Raw genomic sequence first — 15,818 nt, 5'->3', positions numbered from 1 at the left:
AACTTTACTTTGGGATATTAAAAGGGGCATTAAAATAACTGCCACGGGGGATTTTGAGGCTGGAAAGGTTGAGAACCAATGCTCTGTTGAGCTCAGGCCCCTTTTCATTCAGCTCCCTGTTCATAAAATGTCCATTGAGGACTCTGGCTTCTGAAGGAATGTTCCTGGTGCCTGCACACCCATTTGTATAAGACAGCCTTTTCCATTGTTGGAAAGTGCCAATGACCTAAGGCATTCACAGTTTTTCCTTTTGTAGCAGTAGCCTACGATAAATTAAGTTTGTCTTGAATATTTGGAGAGGTTTAGTAGTTATAAGGTTCACAAAAGTCACAGCTATTCCTGTGTCTGGTTATTCCATTTGGATGATGGAGAGGCTAAGTGAACATTCCCAGGAGCAGCAGACATTGGTTCTTCTCATGACAAAACCTGTCTCTTGTAAGATTAGGGTTTTGACCCTTCTTCCACGCAGGCAAGCTGAGCTTGATTTATTTTAACAATTTAAAACATAAATATTTTAAAGTTTTAAAGTCAATGAAAAGTAATACGTGGTTACATCTCAGTCAAGACACACAGTGATTACATCTATTTTACCCTATAATCTTACAAGACAGGTAGATATTATTTTCACCAGTTTATGGGTGAAGAAACTGAGGTGGCTTGTCAAGGTGACCTTGTGAGTGAGTGGCAGTTCAAGAGCAGGGTTAGAACACAGATCCTCTGGTTCCGGTCCAGTGTTCCTCCGCCCACATGCTAAGTCCACCCTTTGGAGATGAAAGGCTGTGACCCGCGGGATGGAGGCTGGGGCGCACAACCGGAAGGACACGATGGTCTCTGCACCGCCAGGAGCAGCTGCTACCGCGAATCTTACTTGTTGGCGGCCACGGCACCAATGGCTCCTAGCAGAGCAGGCTTGGTCACTTTTCCCCCAAATCCTCCTCCAATTCTTTTCACGTGGCAGGCGATCCTACTCCTTGGAATGTTTAATGCTGCAGCCACAAATTCCTGCAAGAGGTAAGTCCCCGAAGCCACATAAGTGCAATTTGATAGTTTATTTCCTCACCCGTACACTTCCCGTCTGCCTAGTCAAACCCGTAATTCAACAAATAGAACATTTATTTAGTTCTAAGTATGGAACATACTTAGTTCCATAACTTAGAATATTTAGAGCTGTGCAGCCATCACCATAATCTAATTTTAGAACATTTAAGCAACCCCAAAGAAACCCTGGATCTACTGAGCAGTCACTCCTTACCTTTCTCTGGCTTCCCTAGCACTAGGCAACTACTGATCTAGTTTTTGTCTCCATAGATTCACCTGTTTGAAACATTTCATATAAACGTAATCATACAATATGTGATCTTTTGTGACTGGCTTCTTTCACTTGGCATAATGTTTTCAAGGTTTTTGAAAGCATGTTGTCCATGTTGTAGCATGTAACAGTACTTCATTCCTTTACGGCGGAATAATATTCCACTGTACGGATATACCGTCTTTGTTTACCCATTCATCAATTGGTGGGCATTTGGATTGTTTCTACTTTGTAAACAATGCTGTTATGAACACTCACATATAAATTTTTGTGTGGGCAGATGACTTCAATTCTCTCAGGTAGATACCTAGTCATGGAAATGTTGGGTTTATGTAGTCACTATCTTTAATATCCTTAGAAACTGCCATGCTATTTTCCAGGCTGTGCCATTTTTCATGTGTATCAGCAATGTATGAAGGGCTGTGAGTACCCTGTACCCTAGTTACCCCTGGGAAATGCCTCATGAAGTTAACTAATTATACCTTAGAAGGTATTGATGATAGACAGCAATGATAACCTGGGGCATGCATTTTATCCATTTTGGAGCTCAGACCTGCATACTCTCTGTCAAAAGAGAGCTCACAGGTGATCTTTATCACCTCTCTCAATTTATAGAAAAAGATACTGGTGCCCGGCAACTTGTGGGAGATTACGTAGGTTTTTCAGGGCAAAACCATAACTCCTCACTCCTCTGCTGTCCACTTCAAAACTTGTAACCATGGAGGCCACAGCCACATCCCAGCTCAACATCAGTTCCCTCAGACTTTCATTTTGCCTTGAATAGTAGCTTCCTCCTCCCACTGAGCCTATCTACCCCTGCAGGACCCCAAGGTACCAACTCACTTTGCTCTACCAGGAAGCCCTCAGCTTTTGCTTTTCCCCTCAGTAGTGCTTGTCATTACTCCTCCTCTCAGTATAACTGTTTAAGTATCCCCCTGTGCCAGACACTATTCTAGACCCAACATCTCCACATCTCAGAAGAGGGGAGTGTCAGAGGATTTCCTTTACTTGCCTGGGTGCAGCAATGCCTTTTATCTCAACCACTGGAATAGGACTGGAAATCACCTGCTACTGCATGAAAACGCAATCGCTTTACACGTGCCTCACCAATACATACAAACACTGAGACAGGGAAGCGACAGGAGTGAACCACAAAGGGAAATTTAAATATAATAAGAAGGCTTTGACCTCCCTGATATTAGGTTTATACTATCACAGTTGTTTTAAGGGTAAGATTTATCTTACCTATGTTTTGGAAGGTAGCGAAATTTTCATTTCTCTTTGAAACGTCTCCCCTTTAAGGGAAATATGTGCCCCATTTTCTCCATTCTGGACTGTAGCTTATGTCAAATATACAGAGAGTTTGAGTTACAGGAGTCGAAGGAATCCAAAGTCCCCTAGAGCAGAGTGCTTGGTTGTAGGGCCCTACAGCACACCACATCTGGAGTCCCATTTTCCAAAAATATCCTGTTACCTGTGCATGGCTTGGAAACTGTGTTCCAAGGTATAGGACCATTTCTTTATCTTCCTGTTTTGGGATAGCCAGGATAGTTTGCGTTTCCATGTAGAAATGTTCCTGCCCTTCTACATGGGCCTCACCTATAAGGTATAAACACAGGACAGTGCTTACGTGAAAGTCCCAAACTGGGGGCTCTCAGTGTATTTGGTTTATGAGGAGCAGGTTGCTTTATTAGCTTATGGAGAGCTGGAATTTATATCATTTGGTTAAACCACTTTTTTTCTAATTAAGACTTGTGTACAACCAGCTATATGATCCTGGGTCATTCACTTCCTCTCACTTGGCCTCAGTTGCCTCATCTGTCCAATGGGGTGGTGAGATCTGTGATGTGCTGGACTTGAGCATACGACTAACCTAGCTACATATGCAGGCACCATCATCTCTTTGGTGAATTTGGCCAAGTTATTAAACCCTCATTTCGTCCTCTGTAAAATGGAAAGAGGGGAGGGTAATAACAGTATGTACCTCAGTCCAGTGATGTCAGGATTACTGAGTCACAGATCAGTGGTTCGTGAAAGGACACAAAGGTTTAAAATGGCAGAGCTGAGGTTGTTTCTTTCCCTAAAACCAGCCTGCTCCTGCTGGTTTAGCTGAGATTTTTGGCTTGCTCAGTATATCCTTATCATTTTCTAGGTTATACCAGAAGAGGCATTTGGCCGTACTTTCAGCATTTGGAAGGCATTTTTACTTTAAAATAAAATAAAAAACTAAATACTTCACTATTTTTGCTTTAAATTTATGTCAACATAATTCAGCTAAGAATAACAACAACAAAAATTAGCCAAAAGATTCCTGTGCTGTTAAAATAAGTGAGAAGTTATTTTTGCCAAGAGTCAAAGGATTTCTTGAAATTATCTCTTTGGACAACAAAAGGTGAGTCATGCAGAAAGGTCCCCCTCCCCCCCCAAAAAAACTCTCTTCCAGGTTTTCATAAAAGATTAAAAGCTTGCAGAACTCTCTATTCCAACTCTTTAGAAGGGGGTAATAGATTCTGTGAAAATTACTATTTTCTTTTACCCAAGACTGGAAGTAATTCTCCTTAAAGAACTGTGCTTCTCAATCTTGAAAACACCTTAGGATCATCTGGGAAGCTTTTAGATAAATACTGATGCTCTCGTCCTGTACTCAAAGTTCTGATTTCATTGGTATGGGGTGGGATCTGGGTATTGGTACTAAAAAAAAAAAAAAAAAATCAGGGCGCCTGGGTGGCTTAGTCAGTTGAGTGTCTGCCTTCAGCTCAGGTCATGATCCCCAGTGTCCTGGGATGAAGCCCTGCATCTGGCTCCCTGCAACTGATGAATTATTGAACACTACATCTGAAACTAATGATGTACTATATGTTGGCTAATTGAATTTAAACAAAAAATTAAAGAACTAACTAAATAAAAGCTAATTGTGTTTTTATATACTAGACACAAACAAGTAGAAAATTAAATAAAAATAAATGTCATTAGAACAGCATCATAAAGCACCAAATACTAGGTATAAATATTAAGAAGGATGCGCTCTGTAGTGAAAACTACAGTTACTGAGAGAAATTAAAGTAAACCTAAATAAAAGGCAGGGTCTATCCTGCTCATGGATTGGAACTTAATACTGTTAAGATTTTCAGTCTCTAGGTTGATATCGTTTCAATGCAATTCCAGTCAAAATCCAAGAAAGTTATTTTTAGTGAAAATTGATGAGCTGATGATAAATGTATATGGAAGTGCAAGAACCTGTAATAGCTAAGGTCATATTGAGAATTAGCAAAAGGACATTATACTCTCAGATTACAGAATTTACAATAGAGTGACAGCAATTAAGATAGCGTGGTCTGTTACAAAGATAAACAGATGAATGGAATATAATAAAGAGTTCAGAAATACACATACACATATGTAGACACCTGGAAAACCACAAAAGCTGCACTGCAATTCACTAAAGGAAAAGATAGTTTTTAATAGATGGTGCTGGGTCAACTAGATATCCACTTGAAAAAAACTGAAACTTGACCCCTGCGTCATGCCAGGCAGAAAAATTAATTTGAGATGGATTAGAGACCTCAATGTCAAGGCTAAAACATTTTATCAAGCTTCTAGAAGTAAACATAGAAAAATATCTTCATGACCTTTGGATAGGCAAGAATTTCTTCATGGGCTCAACAACACTGGGCACCATAAAGAAAAGACTGACAAATTGTTCTTCATTAAAATCAAGAACTTTTGTTCATGAAAAAGAATAATGAAGACAGTGAACATGCAGTCTACAGGCTGGGAGAAGATATGTGCAATACTTATAACCAACGAAGAACTTATACCAAAAAACATAGAAACCTCCTATAGACTTGTAAGTAAATTAAGTAATTATTATATTATTAATTATGTTAAAAGTAATTATATATAATTATAGCAATATAATATTAATTATAATTATCACTTTTAATTAGTTAAAAAACAGGCAAAAGACTTCAACAAATATCCCACCAAAGAGGATCTAAAAATGGCCAATACACATATGAAAAAATTCAATATCATTATCATCAAAGAAATTCAGTGGAAACCACAATGAGATACTACTCCACCAGATTAGATAAAACTAAAAAGACTGATGATAACAACAGAACAATGCAACTCTCATAAGCACTAACAGGAGTACAACTGGAACAAAAATTTTTTTTAATGTTTGGCATTAACTACTAAAGGTAAATATATAAAAACACTATTATTTAGCAATTCTACTCCTGGGTATATTTCAATGGAAATGACTGCTTATGTTCACCAAAAGACATGTACAATATTAAAGAAACTTTATTCATAACATCAAGTTGAAAATAGCTAAATAGTCTATCAACGGTAGAATGGATAAATAAATTGTAGAATTATTTATACAATGGAATACTCCTACACAATGAAAAAGAACTACTGATCTATGCAACCATGTAGATGAATCTTCCATACAAAATGTTGAATAAAAGAAGTAGGCACAAAGAAAGTTATACTGTAAGATTTAATTTGTATGAAGTTCAAAAGAGGTAAAACTTTTCTGTGTGATAAAGACCTTTGGGAGAGTTATTGATTGAGAGAGGGCAAGAGGAAGCTTTCTGGGCTGCTGGAAGTGTTCTATATATGTATTTCTAAAGATTTTATTTTTAAGTAATCTCTACACCCAATATGGGGCTCGACCTCACAACCCCAAGATCAAGAGTTGCATGCTCTTCCAACCGAGTCAGCCAGGCACCCTGGAAGTGCTCTGTATCTTGATGTGGGTAGTGTTTACATAGATTTGTACAGAGACATAAAATTTCATCAAACTGTAAACTTATTATTTGTGCATTTTAAATCTTGATTTAAAAATCACACTAGGGTTGAGAGCTCTGCCTTGGAGTTTCAGTATTTCTCAAACCAGATAATTGAACTTAGAGTGTTCAACTTCAGAGGAGTTACTTTTCTGGCCTGAGACCACTTACCTTCAATGATTTGATCAACATATTTAAAGGCTTGCTCTACATTTCCTTGCTCGACTTTCTTTTCAATGGAAAAAAATGAATTGTGCTCTAGTGCTTGCTGCAAGTGAAAAACAAACCAAAACAATAAAAAGTTTTGTTTTTTTCACATCCTAATAAGCCATTCATCCCCCATCAAACTGCTATGCTCTTGCTTTATCAGATAGTCACACACCACAATAGACAATCCGAGCAGTGTGGAGAGTCTGCAGAAACTGGGATACCATGGGGTACAGGCAGGGGTGACTCAGTTTTGTTCAGGGCTCTGAGGAAGAGCTGAGGGGGAAACAAGCATATATGAAACAGGGCCTCACCCTCTAGATTGCTGAGGGATGACCTGAGGCAGTTGGGTATTCAGGTGCCAACTTTGTGGTGTGAGTGGGGGCTGGAGTAAGAGGGTAGAGAGAGGCCAAGGAGGAGGCTGGTGGAGCTGCAAATGCTCAGAAATGGCCTTGTCTAGGTGACCTAAATTAGGTGCTGAATTGCATGGAATTAGGACAGTTACAGACAGGAGGCGAAATCATTTGAAGTCAAGGGCACCTCAGAAAGCAATAGTTTGAGGCTGAAAAAAAGCTGAGGGGCCAAAAAGAGAACAAGGCCAGGCTGGCTAGGGAGCAGGTTTTCTATCAAGAAGCAGCTGGATAAGCTTCAAAGGTGAATTGAGGTTGGATTATGAAAGACTTTGAGTTCTATGCTAAGAACCTTATCGAGGGGGGCATGATTGTATAAGAAAAGTGACCTGATGAACACTGAGGCTTAGAAAAGTTAATGTGGTGGGTAGACAGGTTGAAATGGAGTACAAGAGCCTCTTTAAGTGGTTACTGTAGTAAGTCGGACAATAAATGGGGAGGTCTGGGCTGAAGTGGGATGGAGGTGAAACTGAGAATGGAAAGAAAGGGGCTGACTTAAAGGCATTTAAAAGATAGCTGGGAAAGACTTGAACTTGGCAACTCTTGGGAAGAACAGAGGGAATCAGAGAATATTGAAGGCTGATGCCTACCTGGCTGGGTTTCATATTGCTCATGTACCCACCTATTCATCTCTCCCTCCATCACACGCATTTAATAAGATGGACCAAGTTTAGCGCTTTGCTATAGCACCATGCCCCCATTAATAACAACTAAAACAAAAATAATAGCAAATATTTACTGCATGAATTCCATGTCTCCCAGGTGCTGTTCTAAGCATTTTAATTGGGTTTTCTCATCGAACCCTCACAATGACATTTATGTGGGTGCTTTTATCATTCCCGTTCTACAGCTAAGAAAGTAAGCGGGATTTAAGTAACTTGGCAAAACTTTCATTGCTATTAAGAGGCCTCTAAAAGATGGAGTTAGAATACAAACCTGGGTTTTCTGTCTCAGAGCTTGGAGGAAGTGGGCAGGAGACAGAGTACCCAGGCTGCAATTCAGTAAATGTTACAACTGTTCTGTCTCACAGTGCTCTGGATTTTTCCACTGACTAGTTTTACATGGAAGTCATAAGGACATTCCTCTGGTGTTACTTATTTGTATTCTGAGGACATGCCTTGGCAAGAGGCAATGGGAGAAGAAATGGTCACAGGAAGGAAGGGGAAATCCAGGCAGGGAAATTCTCAGTATTATGTCTCAAGGTGCAGATAGCTAGAGCCTTCACTCTGAAAATATAGATAGCACTTAAAGTGCAGAGTATAGATGGAGCCCAAATTATACTATTTTGTGACTCCACCAGTTGAGTTCTGCCAGAAGTATACCGGCCTAGTCATTCTAGAAGACACAAAATGGCCTGACTACCTCTATTGTGATAATCCTTGGTTGTATGTCTTCATAAGTGATCTTCACTTTTTTAGCCGCCTCTCTTGCATGAGCATAGGTGTCAGCAGCCACAGTGCAGACAATCTGACCCATGCAAATAACCTGCAGAAAAGCCACATGTCGCCATTAGCTAAGACAAGAATCATTAAAAAGGAATTACAGTTCCCACATTCTTACATTTACCCACTGGGTTCTTATGACCAAAAGAAAGATGATTTTTCTACCTACGAGAATAAATTCAAAACACTAGACTGAGTGAGATTTAGAGGGTACAAAAACTGGGTGCAGAACTTAACGACCTGGCTTCTGTCTTTGGGAGCATTCCTCACCATTCCCATATCACACACTTTAATCCGGTCATCCTGAAATTCTGTTGGTTCTTTTAATGTCCTACGATCTATATTGCTTCTATGGTTTTCTCAATTTTTTTTTAAGAAACTGTCTTTGACAGGGCTTATGGCTTATGATCAGAATCTCAAAAGGGTCCACAATTCAAGAGAGAATTTGAGAATCACTGATGTGGAGTCTTTGGTTCCCTGTAAGTATTTGTGATGTGAACATGAATCCATGGATGTTAGAGTCAGAACCAATAGTCATTTTGGTGTTTCTAACTGAGCATTTGAGTAAAAGGCCCCATACAAATCACACACCTCATTCTGTGCATAGAGGACCTCTCCCTGATGGTTATTATCTCCTGGAACGTCCTCTGCTGTTATCACATCAAAAACACCTGGAAGGGCCAGGGCTTCTGAAGCATCAATTGATCTAGGAGGGAAAATTTGAAAGCGCGCATCAAAGTTGCAGGGGTGAGTTCAGGGTACAATATAAATGATTACTCAAACACAGGGAAAAACTATAATGAACCTCATAACTAAATCATGGGACAAAATTCTATGTTGAAAAGTGCCAATGTTTAGCTTGTGTTTGGACTCTTGGCATTAGTTTCTTTCAAAAATTTGCTTAAAAAAGGACTGCTATCCATCCAGAAGAGGAAATGAATGTTCTTAGTTGACTTAAATATATAATAAAGTCTCAATTTTATTTATTTATTTTAGATTTTATTTATTTATTTGACAGAGATAGAACACAAGCAGGGGGAGCGGCAGGCAGAGGGAGAAGCAGGTTTCCCGCTGAGCAAGGAGCCCTATGCGAGACTGGATCCCAGGACCTTGGGATCATGATCTGAGCCAAAGGCAGACGCTCAACCAACTGAGCCACCCAGGCGCCCCATAAGTTCTCAATTTTAATGTGAAATTGTGAGTGCATTCCAGTAATACAAAGAAACATCTTTTATTTCCTTACATGATCTTTGCGTGAGCTCTGGTGCTGGTGGTTACAGCCAGGAAGAGTTCTTGGGCAATAGGGGGCATGTCATCACTAAATACAGCCTCCCCTGTGGCATGTTTGATGGCTGACTGGTGCATGACTGGGTGGCCGATGGGGTCTTGTGGGGATTGGTAGGGATCCACACACTGTCAATGAATAAAGCAGTTATTTTACTTCCAGACATTCTCATGCACTGAAAATTGGGTCTGATATATCTGGCTTACTCACATGTCAAGAAAAATTATAGGTAATCGGTATTCATATCTGTGAGTCAAAGTTAATAAATGTCCATTGAGTACCATGGTAAGAGATATATTCTGGTTATAATCTACCCCCTCACCTCTCCAAAAGGAAGACATTGTTCTCATCCTTAAAAATTCCACAAGCTTGTAAGGATATCAGAATACACACAAACACACATTAAAATAACATGGTCAACTTCATATAGCAATAAAGAACACTTTATACAGCTAATATGGTGCAAAGAAAATACACAATTCCTGGGGGATTTAGGACGGCTTTATTAAAGCAGGGAAGGCTTCCTAGAAGCAGTGAATGTAGAGTTAGGTTTTGAAGAAAGAACAGGCATTCACTAAGAAAAGGAGAACATTTTAAGCAACAACACTGAAATAGTTGAGGAGGGACATTAAGAATCCAATTCCTTGTGAAGACTTGAGTAAAATAGAATAGAAGCTAAATCAAGCAAATTGTGAAATCATGTGTGAGTAACAATGGGTAGTGTTGGCTGGCTTTGGTAGACATGACCCTTACAAATAATAAAAAATATAGCTATTGAAAAGAGGAAGATATATGCAGGATGCATGCATCTGAATGCATACAAAGAATAAAAAATAAGAACTCTACACACTGACCTGAAACATCTGAATTCCTTGCGGTGTTTTTATGGGGAAATCTTCTAAGGCACTCATGTACCTTTCTGGGATATCAGGAAACTTATGGGGATCCTGAAAAGAAGATTATTTCACATTTAGCTTTACATCCTGAGTCACTAGCTTGGAGAAGTACATGTAGAAATAGGTTATCCAATTTATTCTCCCAGATATTAGTCTCCAGATCTGCTGGGAGAAAGCCCTGAGCTTCGAGCTCCTTAGGCTAGCAGCAGCATGATTGTATCTGCTCATGCACACAAGAAGGTGAATGCTATTTCCAGGGAGTGGAGACTTCCTTTATGAACAGCTCTCCTTTTGAATGGGTGGAAATATGTGCACTTCCAAACAGAGGCTGTGCTTTCAAGTCCGGGACAGTCTTCTGGGCATATATCACAAAGAAGCAACTAACAGAGCAGACGAAGATTAATCTACAAGGACATTCAGCTACAGATCATTTGTCATAGTAAAGAAACTAGAATTAACCTAAATATCCAATAAGAGGGAACTGAATAAACAAATTTGGAACAGCCATAAGATATAATATTTTGCAGTTATTAAAAATGATTTCATAGAAGTATATTTATGGACATTAAAAAATGCTCATGAATTATAATTAAGTGAAGAAATGGATTACAAAAATTTATGCAGAGTATCATCCCTTTTTCTTGTAAAAAAAAAAAAAAGAGAAATATATATGTATGCATTCCAAATGTTAATAATAGTCTTTATGGTAGGATTATTGGTTTACAGTTGATTTTTAAAATTTTTGCTTCTCTGTTTTTGCTTTTTCTATAAAGATAGAACATATAATCATAATATATATGTAAGAGAACATATGACAATATATAAGAATATAAAACAATAGACATATTTAATAAATTATATGTAGTAATGTATTAGATATATGCAAATTATATATATAATGAACATATACAATAGAGTATATAATAATTTACAACAGAATATTATGTTAATGCTAATAATAAATAATGTTAATAAAAACGATAAAAAAGGACTCGCTGAATTGACAGAGTAAAGCTTTCAGCCATAAAAGAAATGTGTGTGTAGTCCCTTAACTGCCATTTTTGGGTCAGCTCACGACTTATCACGGGGACACTCACAGTCGTGGACCACATTCTGAGAAACACTGCTGTGAAGATCATTTTAAACTAGGCTAGGTAAGAAAAAAAAAAACAGTTAAAAAACCAGAAGCAATCTAAATATCCAAAAGTAAGGAACAGATCAAATAATGGCTCATCATGCAACCATTATGTCATTTTGTCACGAAGAATATTTGATGACACTGAAAGCTGCTTGTTACTATGTGAAACAAGCCAGCTATGCTAAACCGTTCTATAGATGTATATGTGTGACACATATATACACACATCCACGAAAAAGAGCTTAGAAGGATACAAACTAAAATATTAATAACAGTTATGTATGGGTGATGGGATTACAAAGGATTTTCTCTTCCTTTTTGGCTTATCCACATTTTCTAAATATTAAAGGAGGTATTGTTTTAACAAGAAAATTTTCTTTAAAATAGGAAAAGATGTTATAATTTAATTACTGAAAGCTTTTCACTATGTAGATCAACTTGATATTGCGTATTAGTATTGTCACACAACCTATAGGGCAAATGTAATAGCAAGACTGTCCACTTCTCAGCCCAGGAGAGGAGGAGAAGGGAGAAGGAAGGAGAGGGACAAAAGAGGCTGGGATGCCCCACACTGCAGGTTCCATCCCTTCCTGATACCCTTGCTACAGCAGGGAAGGGAAGGGGAAGTCCTTCATGTGCAGACTCACACTCAGAATGTCAAGGCACTCAGAGACCCAGAGAAGTCATTTACCATTTTATTCAGTCTTCGCCTCACTTTGAGGTAGAATTTGAAGAGTAAGCTGATGATGAGGGTTCGCCTGTACTCTACCATGCCACCCTCAGCTGCTGGTGGAATGTAAATCTCATCCAGGACCCAACGGCAGGCATCACTCAGCATGTGGTCATCCCACGACCTCGTAGAAAAGAATGTAAACACGTCACAGGAGAGGGGAAGACAGACTAAACTGACAGAGAGCAAGGGAAGATGGAAAAAATCCGTATTCATCTTTGAAGTCTGGATGAAACCCTCCAATATGTCACTAGCTTTCTTTAGAATCTGCTGCGATGGTTTCCAAATTTTCCTCACCATCCTCCTTTATTATTATCTGTAACTCCATGGCCTGGGAATGTTGACTTTATCTCAAAGAGCTGGGGTAACAAAGTACTAAAATCAGAGTTTCCCAAGATCTGGAACTTTGTCTTGTTCATTGCTGCATCCCCAGCAAACAGGTCATGCCTGGCACGTACATACAAGGGAATGACCAGCAAATGACCCAATTATTGATGATAGTTGTAACATTTTCACAAATGAAAGTTTCTACAGAAATGCTTTGAAAGCATCCACTCATTTTAATATCTGAGAAGAAAAGCTGCATTAAGTTGCATTGCACTGTTGACAATGAAATGAGAAGATAAAAATTATTGTAAAAGCACTGGTTGGAAGAATTTTTAAAACTTACTTTCCAAACACTAGAAATGATGAGAGTGATAGGAGGAAGGCCATTTAAACTTTTTGAATATTTCGTCTTCTTTTTCTGCTGTAAGGACGTTTTCAGATGTCTTAAGGTACAGTATTAGAAACCTTTACTTATTTGCAGGTTAATTAAAAATGAAAATTTGAAGATATTATCTACTTAGATTAATTTGTGCATTCATCTTATCACAGAAACTGCAACAAAAGAATTATATCTTGAAGAAGGTTGGCTTTTGGGTGACTTTTATTTTCTTTATATTCTTCCGCAGTGCTTAAATTTCCTATATGATTATGTAATATGTATGTAATCAGAAAAAAATTCTCCAAGCGCTATTTTCATTAAAATATTAAAATACAAAGTCCTGAGTTTTATATCCAGATGTGCTGTGACATACCTCCCAATGAGCTGCTTGCACGTTTGGCTTGCAGAGACAACAGTGGGGCCAACACTTCCATAGAACATTTGAAGATCCTTAATCGTGTCTGTACCATCTTCAAACTTCACACTCATGCCGGCATTGACAATGGCAAAAGCATTTTCCTGACGTTGGGCCAGCCTGAGTCCTGACACAAAGTGCCACTGGAAACAGAAAAACACTCAGAATTAGTTATAATGAAAAGGAGCCTCTCAATGATCCTTTTGACCACAGTGTTCACTGTGAGTACTGGCTCCCATGCTTTAAGGGTATTAATATTTTATCCTCAGAGAAACTGTCCTCATTTCTAATTTACTGATGAGGAAACTGAAAGGTTACGTAACTCGTACAAGGTCATACAGTAAGTGGCAGAATTGGGGTTGAAATCTAAGCAGTCTGGCTCCAGAGTTGATGGTCATGTACTTTCAACTCTGAGTCACCACATGTGGCCTCAGGCAAGTGATTTAAACTGCTTGGGTCTTAATTTTCTTTAAAAATGAGAAGGCTGGGTTTCATCAGGTGGTGCCTCCAGGGCTGCTGAGAGGGGTAAGGGAAAATCAGGAGGTGTGGTGCCTCTCGGGATGAACTAGGACACCTCCACTTTTAACTGTTTTAGTTTGGCATTCTAAGTAAATTTCACGTGTGCGGTGAGCTTTACTCTTAAAAAAAAAAAAGCAGCTTGGAAACCACTGGATCACATGGTCTTCAAGTGCCTTCCAGGTTTCAATCTCTCATTCTAGGTTTAATCTCATTACTAGTGTGAAATATTAGAGCCACAAAGTAGGAGAGTCTCTTTGTGTGGCCAGCATCTTGGTGGGGATAGGGGTGCCACCATGGACCCTGTCAAAGATAAAACATCATTGATTTAGAAAGCAAAAGTGATAAAGAGATGCTTGAGACACACTTGATCCTATTTAGTCCACTGTGCTGCTTGGTGGGGACTTTCCTCCCTACTCCTGCTGCCACCACCCTCATTCTCACCCTTCTGAATTACGGCATGACTGCATCAGCCTCTTAACTGGCCATTCAACCTTCAGTTTCTCCTCCAACCAGCTTATCCTCTATTTTTCTCCTTAGATTGGCATTCCTAAAATACCATTTTCATTAAGAGTTTACCTTGGTTTAAAGCCTTCAAAGATGGCTGTCTGCTAGGACATGTACGAACTCCTTGATTGAATAATAGAGCTCCTTGGTGATGGAGCCCCAGCCTCCCTCCCAGCCACGTCTCACAGGGCTGCCCCAGACCACTGCCCAGACCAACCTGCCATTCCACCTAGCCCCCACCCCCAAGCTGTTCTCCTGCCTGGAATGAGCACCCACTTCTCTCTACTGATCTTTGCTCTATCCCAGCTGCTTTCCCTCCCTTTTGAGCAACAACACCAAAGGAGGACTCTCCATGTCAAGGGAACTACCCTGGCTCTTTGTGCACATAATTCCTGTCTGAGATGATTACCTACTTACGATTTCAAGCCCTTCCTCTCAGATCTAGAGACCTTTGAGGACAGAAACCCATGTCTTATGAATACATGTAGTGTCTTCCAGATTCAGCACTGTGCTTGGCATGCCGAGTGGTAGGTAGTTAATAAACAATTTTATTTAAAGTGATTAATAAATGTTGGTTGGTTTGGAAGTATCTTTATGATCATGAACTTTCAGTTTACTAGAAACTTGCTGTAGATGGAACTAATTATAATTTTACTCAATCTTGGCTAAGATGAATATTTATCTGAAACCAAAAATTCAACTCCTCACACAAAGGGCTCTCTGTAGAGAGATAGGGGCCATAGCAATGTTATTCTTTTTAAAAAAATTTTTTTTTATTTCGCTATAGTTGGCATACAATGTTACATTAGTTTCAGGTGTACAACATAGTGATTCAGCATCCCTATACCTTATGCTCACCACAAGCATAGCTCCCATCTCTCACTCTACAACTTACCAGAATATCAAGAATGTTTTCCTTTAAAGTTTTTTTAAAAACAAATGAAACAATGAATATAGTAATAATGAATATATAACACTAAATGCAATTTGGGTTATTTTCATCTTTATACCAAAAAAGTCATATTTTTAAAAAATTTTTATTTTACTTTTTATGGAGGAAGGGAGCCACGAAGGCAAAAGTGCCTAGGGCCCATGGAAGTCATGTTGGGCCTATCAATGTTGCCCTGGTAAGAAAGCAAATCAAATGGTCCTCTGAGAATTTGCCCCTTCCTGAGAGTAGCCCCAAAGTCACCCTGCAGGGTAAGCTGAGCTCCCTCCAGGTGGGCGGTAAGTCAGGAAGACTTTACCTGAGTAGAGTGGGGAATATGAACAGATAACACAATCTCTTCTGATTTGAGGCTGGCTTCAGGTGATCTCTCAAGAAAATGGCTGTTTAAAGGAATCTGCCGTTCTCCTCCTATTAGAGAAAATGACCTTGATCAGAAAGAAATTATCAACTGGAGAATATGTAGCAAGGGATAGGTGTGATGCCTCTGGTGGAAAGAGAGAGTGCAAGCTGGA

General features: G+C 39.1%; 1 protein-coding gene across 1 annotated transcript in view; it reads right to left on the bottom strand.

The window, feature by feature from the left end:
* The window catches only part of LOC113250607 (aldehyde oxidase 4-like), a 55,221-nt gene that overhangs the window by 16,535 nt on the left and 22,868 nt on the right, over positions 1 to 15,818 (bottom strand). The window contains exons 13-22 of the mRNA XM_026492227.4: positions 15,605 to 15,714; positions 13,293 to 13,477; positions 12,175 to 12,337; positions 10,304 to 10,396; positions 9,408 to 9,577; positions 8,756 to 8,870; positions 8,085 to 8,207; positions 6,277 to 6,373; positions 2,784 to 2,908; positions 869 to 1,002 (exon numbers count right to left, since the gene is read on the bottom strand). Of these exons, the coding sequence (XP_026348012.4) occupies positions 869 to 1,002; positions 2,784 to 2,908; positions 6,277 to 6,373; positions 8,085 to 8,207; positions 8,756 to 8,870; positions 9,408 to 9,577; positions 10,304 to 10,396; positions 12,175 to 12,337; positions 13,293 to 13,477; positions 15,605 to 15,714 (1,315 nt within the window). The remainder of the gene's footprint in view (positions 1 to 868; positions 1,003 to 2,783; positions 2,909 to 6,276; positions 6,374 to 8,084; positions 8,208 to 8,755; positions 8,871 to 9,407; positions 9,578 to 10,303; positions 10,397 to 12,174; positions 12,338 to 13,292; positions 13,478 to 15,604; positions 15,715 to 15,818) is intronic.

The sequence above is a fragment of the Ursus arctos genome, unplaced genomic scaffold (genome assembly GCF_023065955.2).
Source record: "Ursus arctos isolate Adak ecotype North America unplaced genomic scaffold, UrsArc2.0 scaffold_1, whole genome shotgun sequence".
Taxonomy (NCBI): Eukaryota; Metazoa; Chordata; class Mammalia; order Carnivora; family Ursidae; genus Ursus; species Ursus arctos.
Note: the sequence above shows the minus strand (reverse complement) of the source record. Positions and strands in the feature narration are given on the sequence as shown.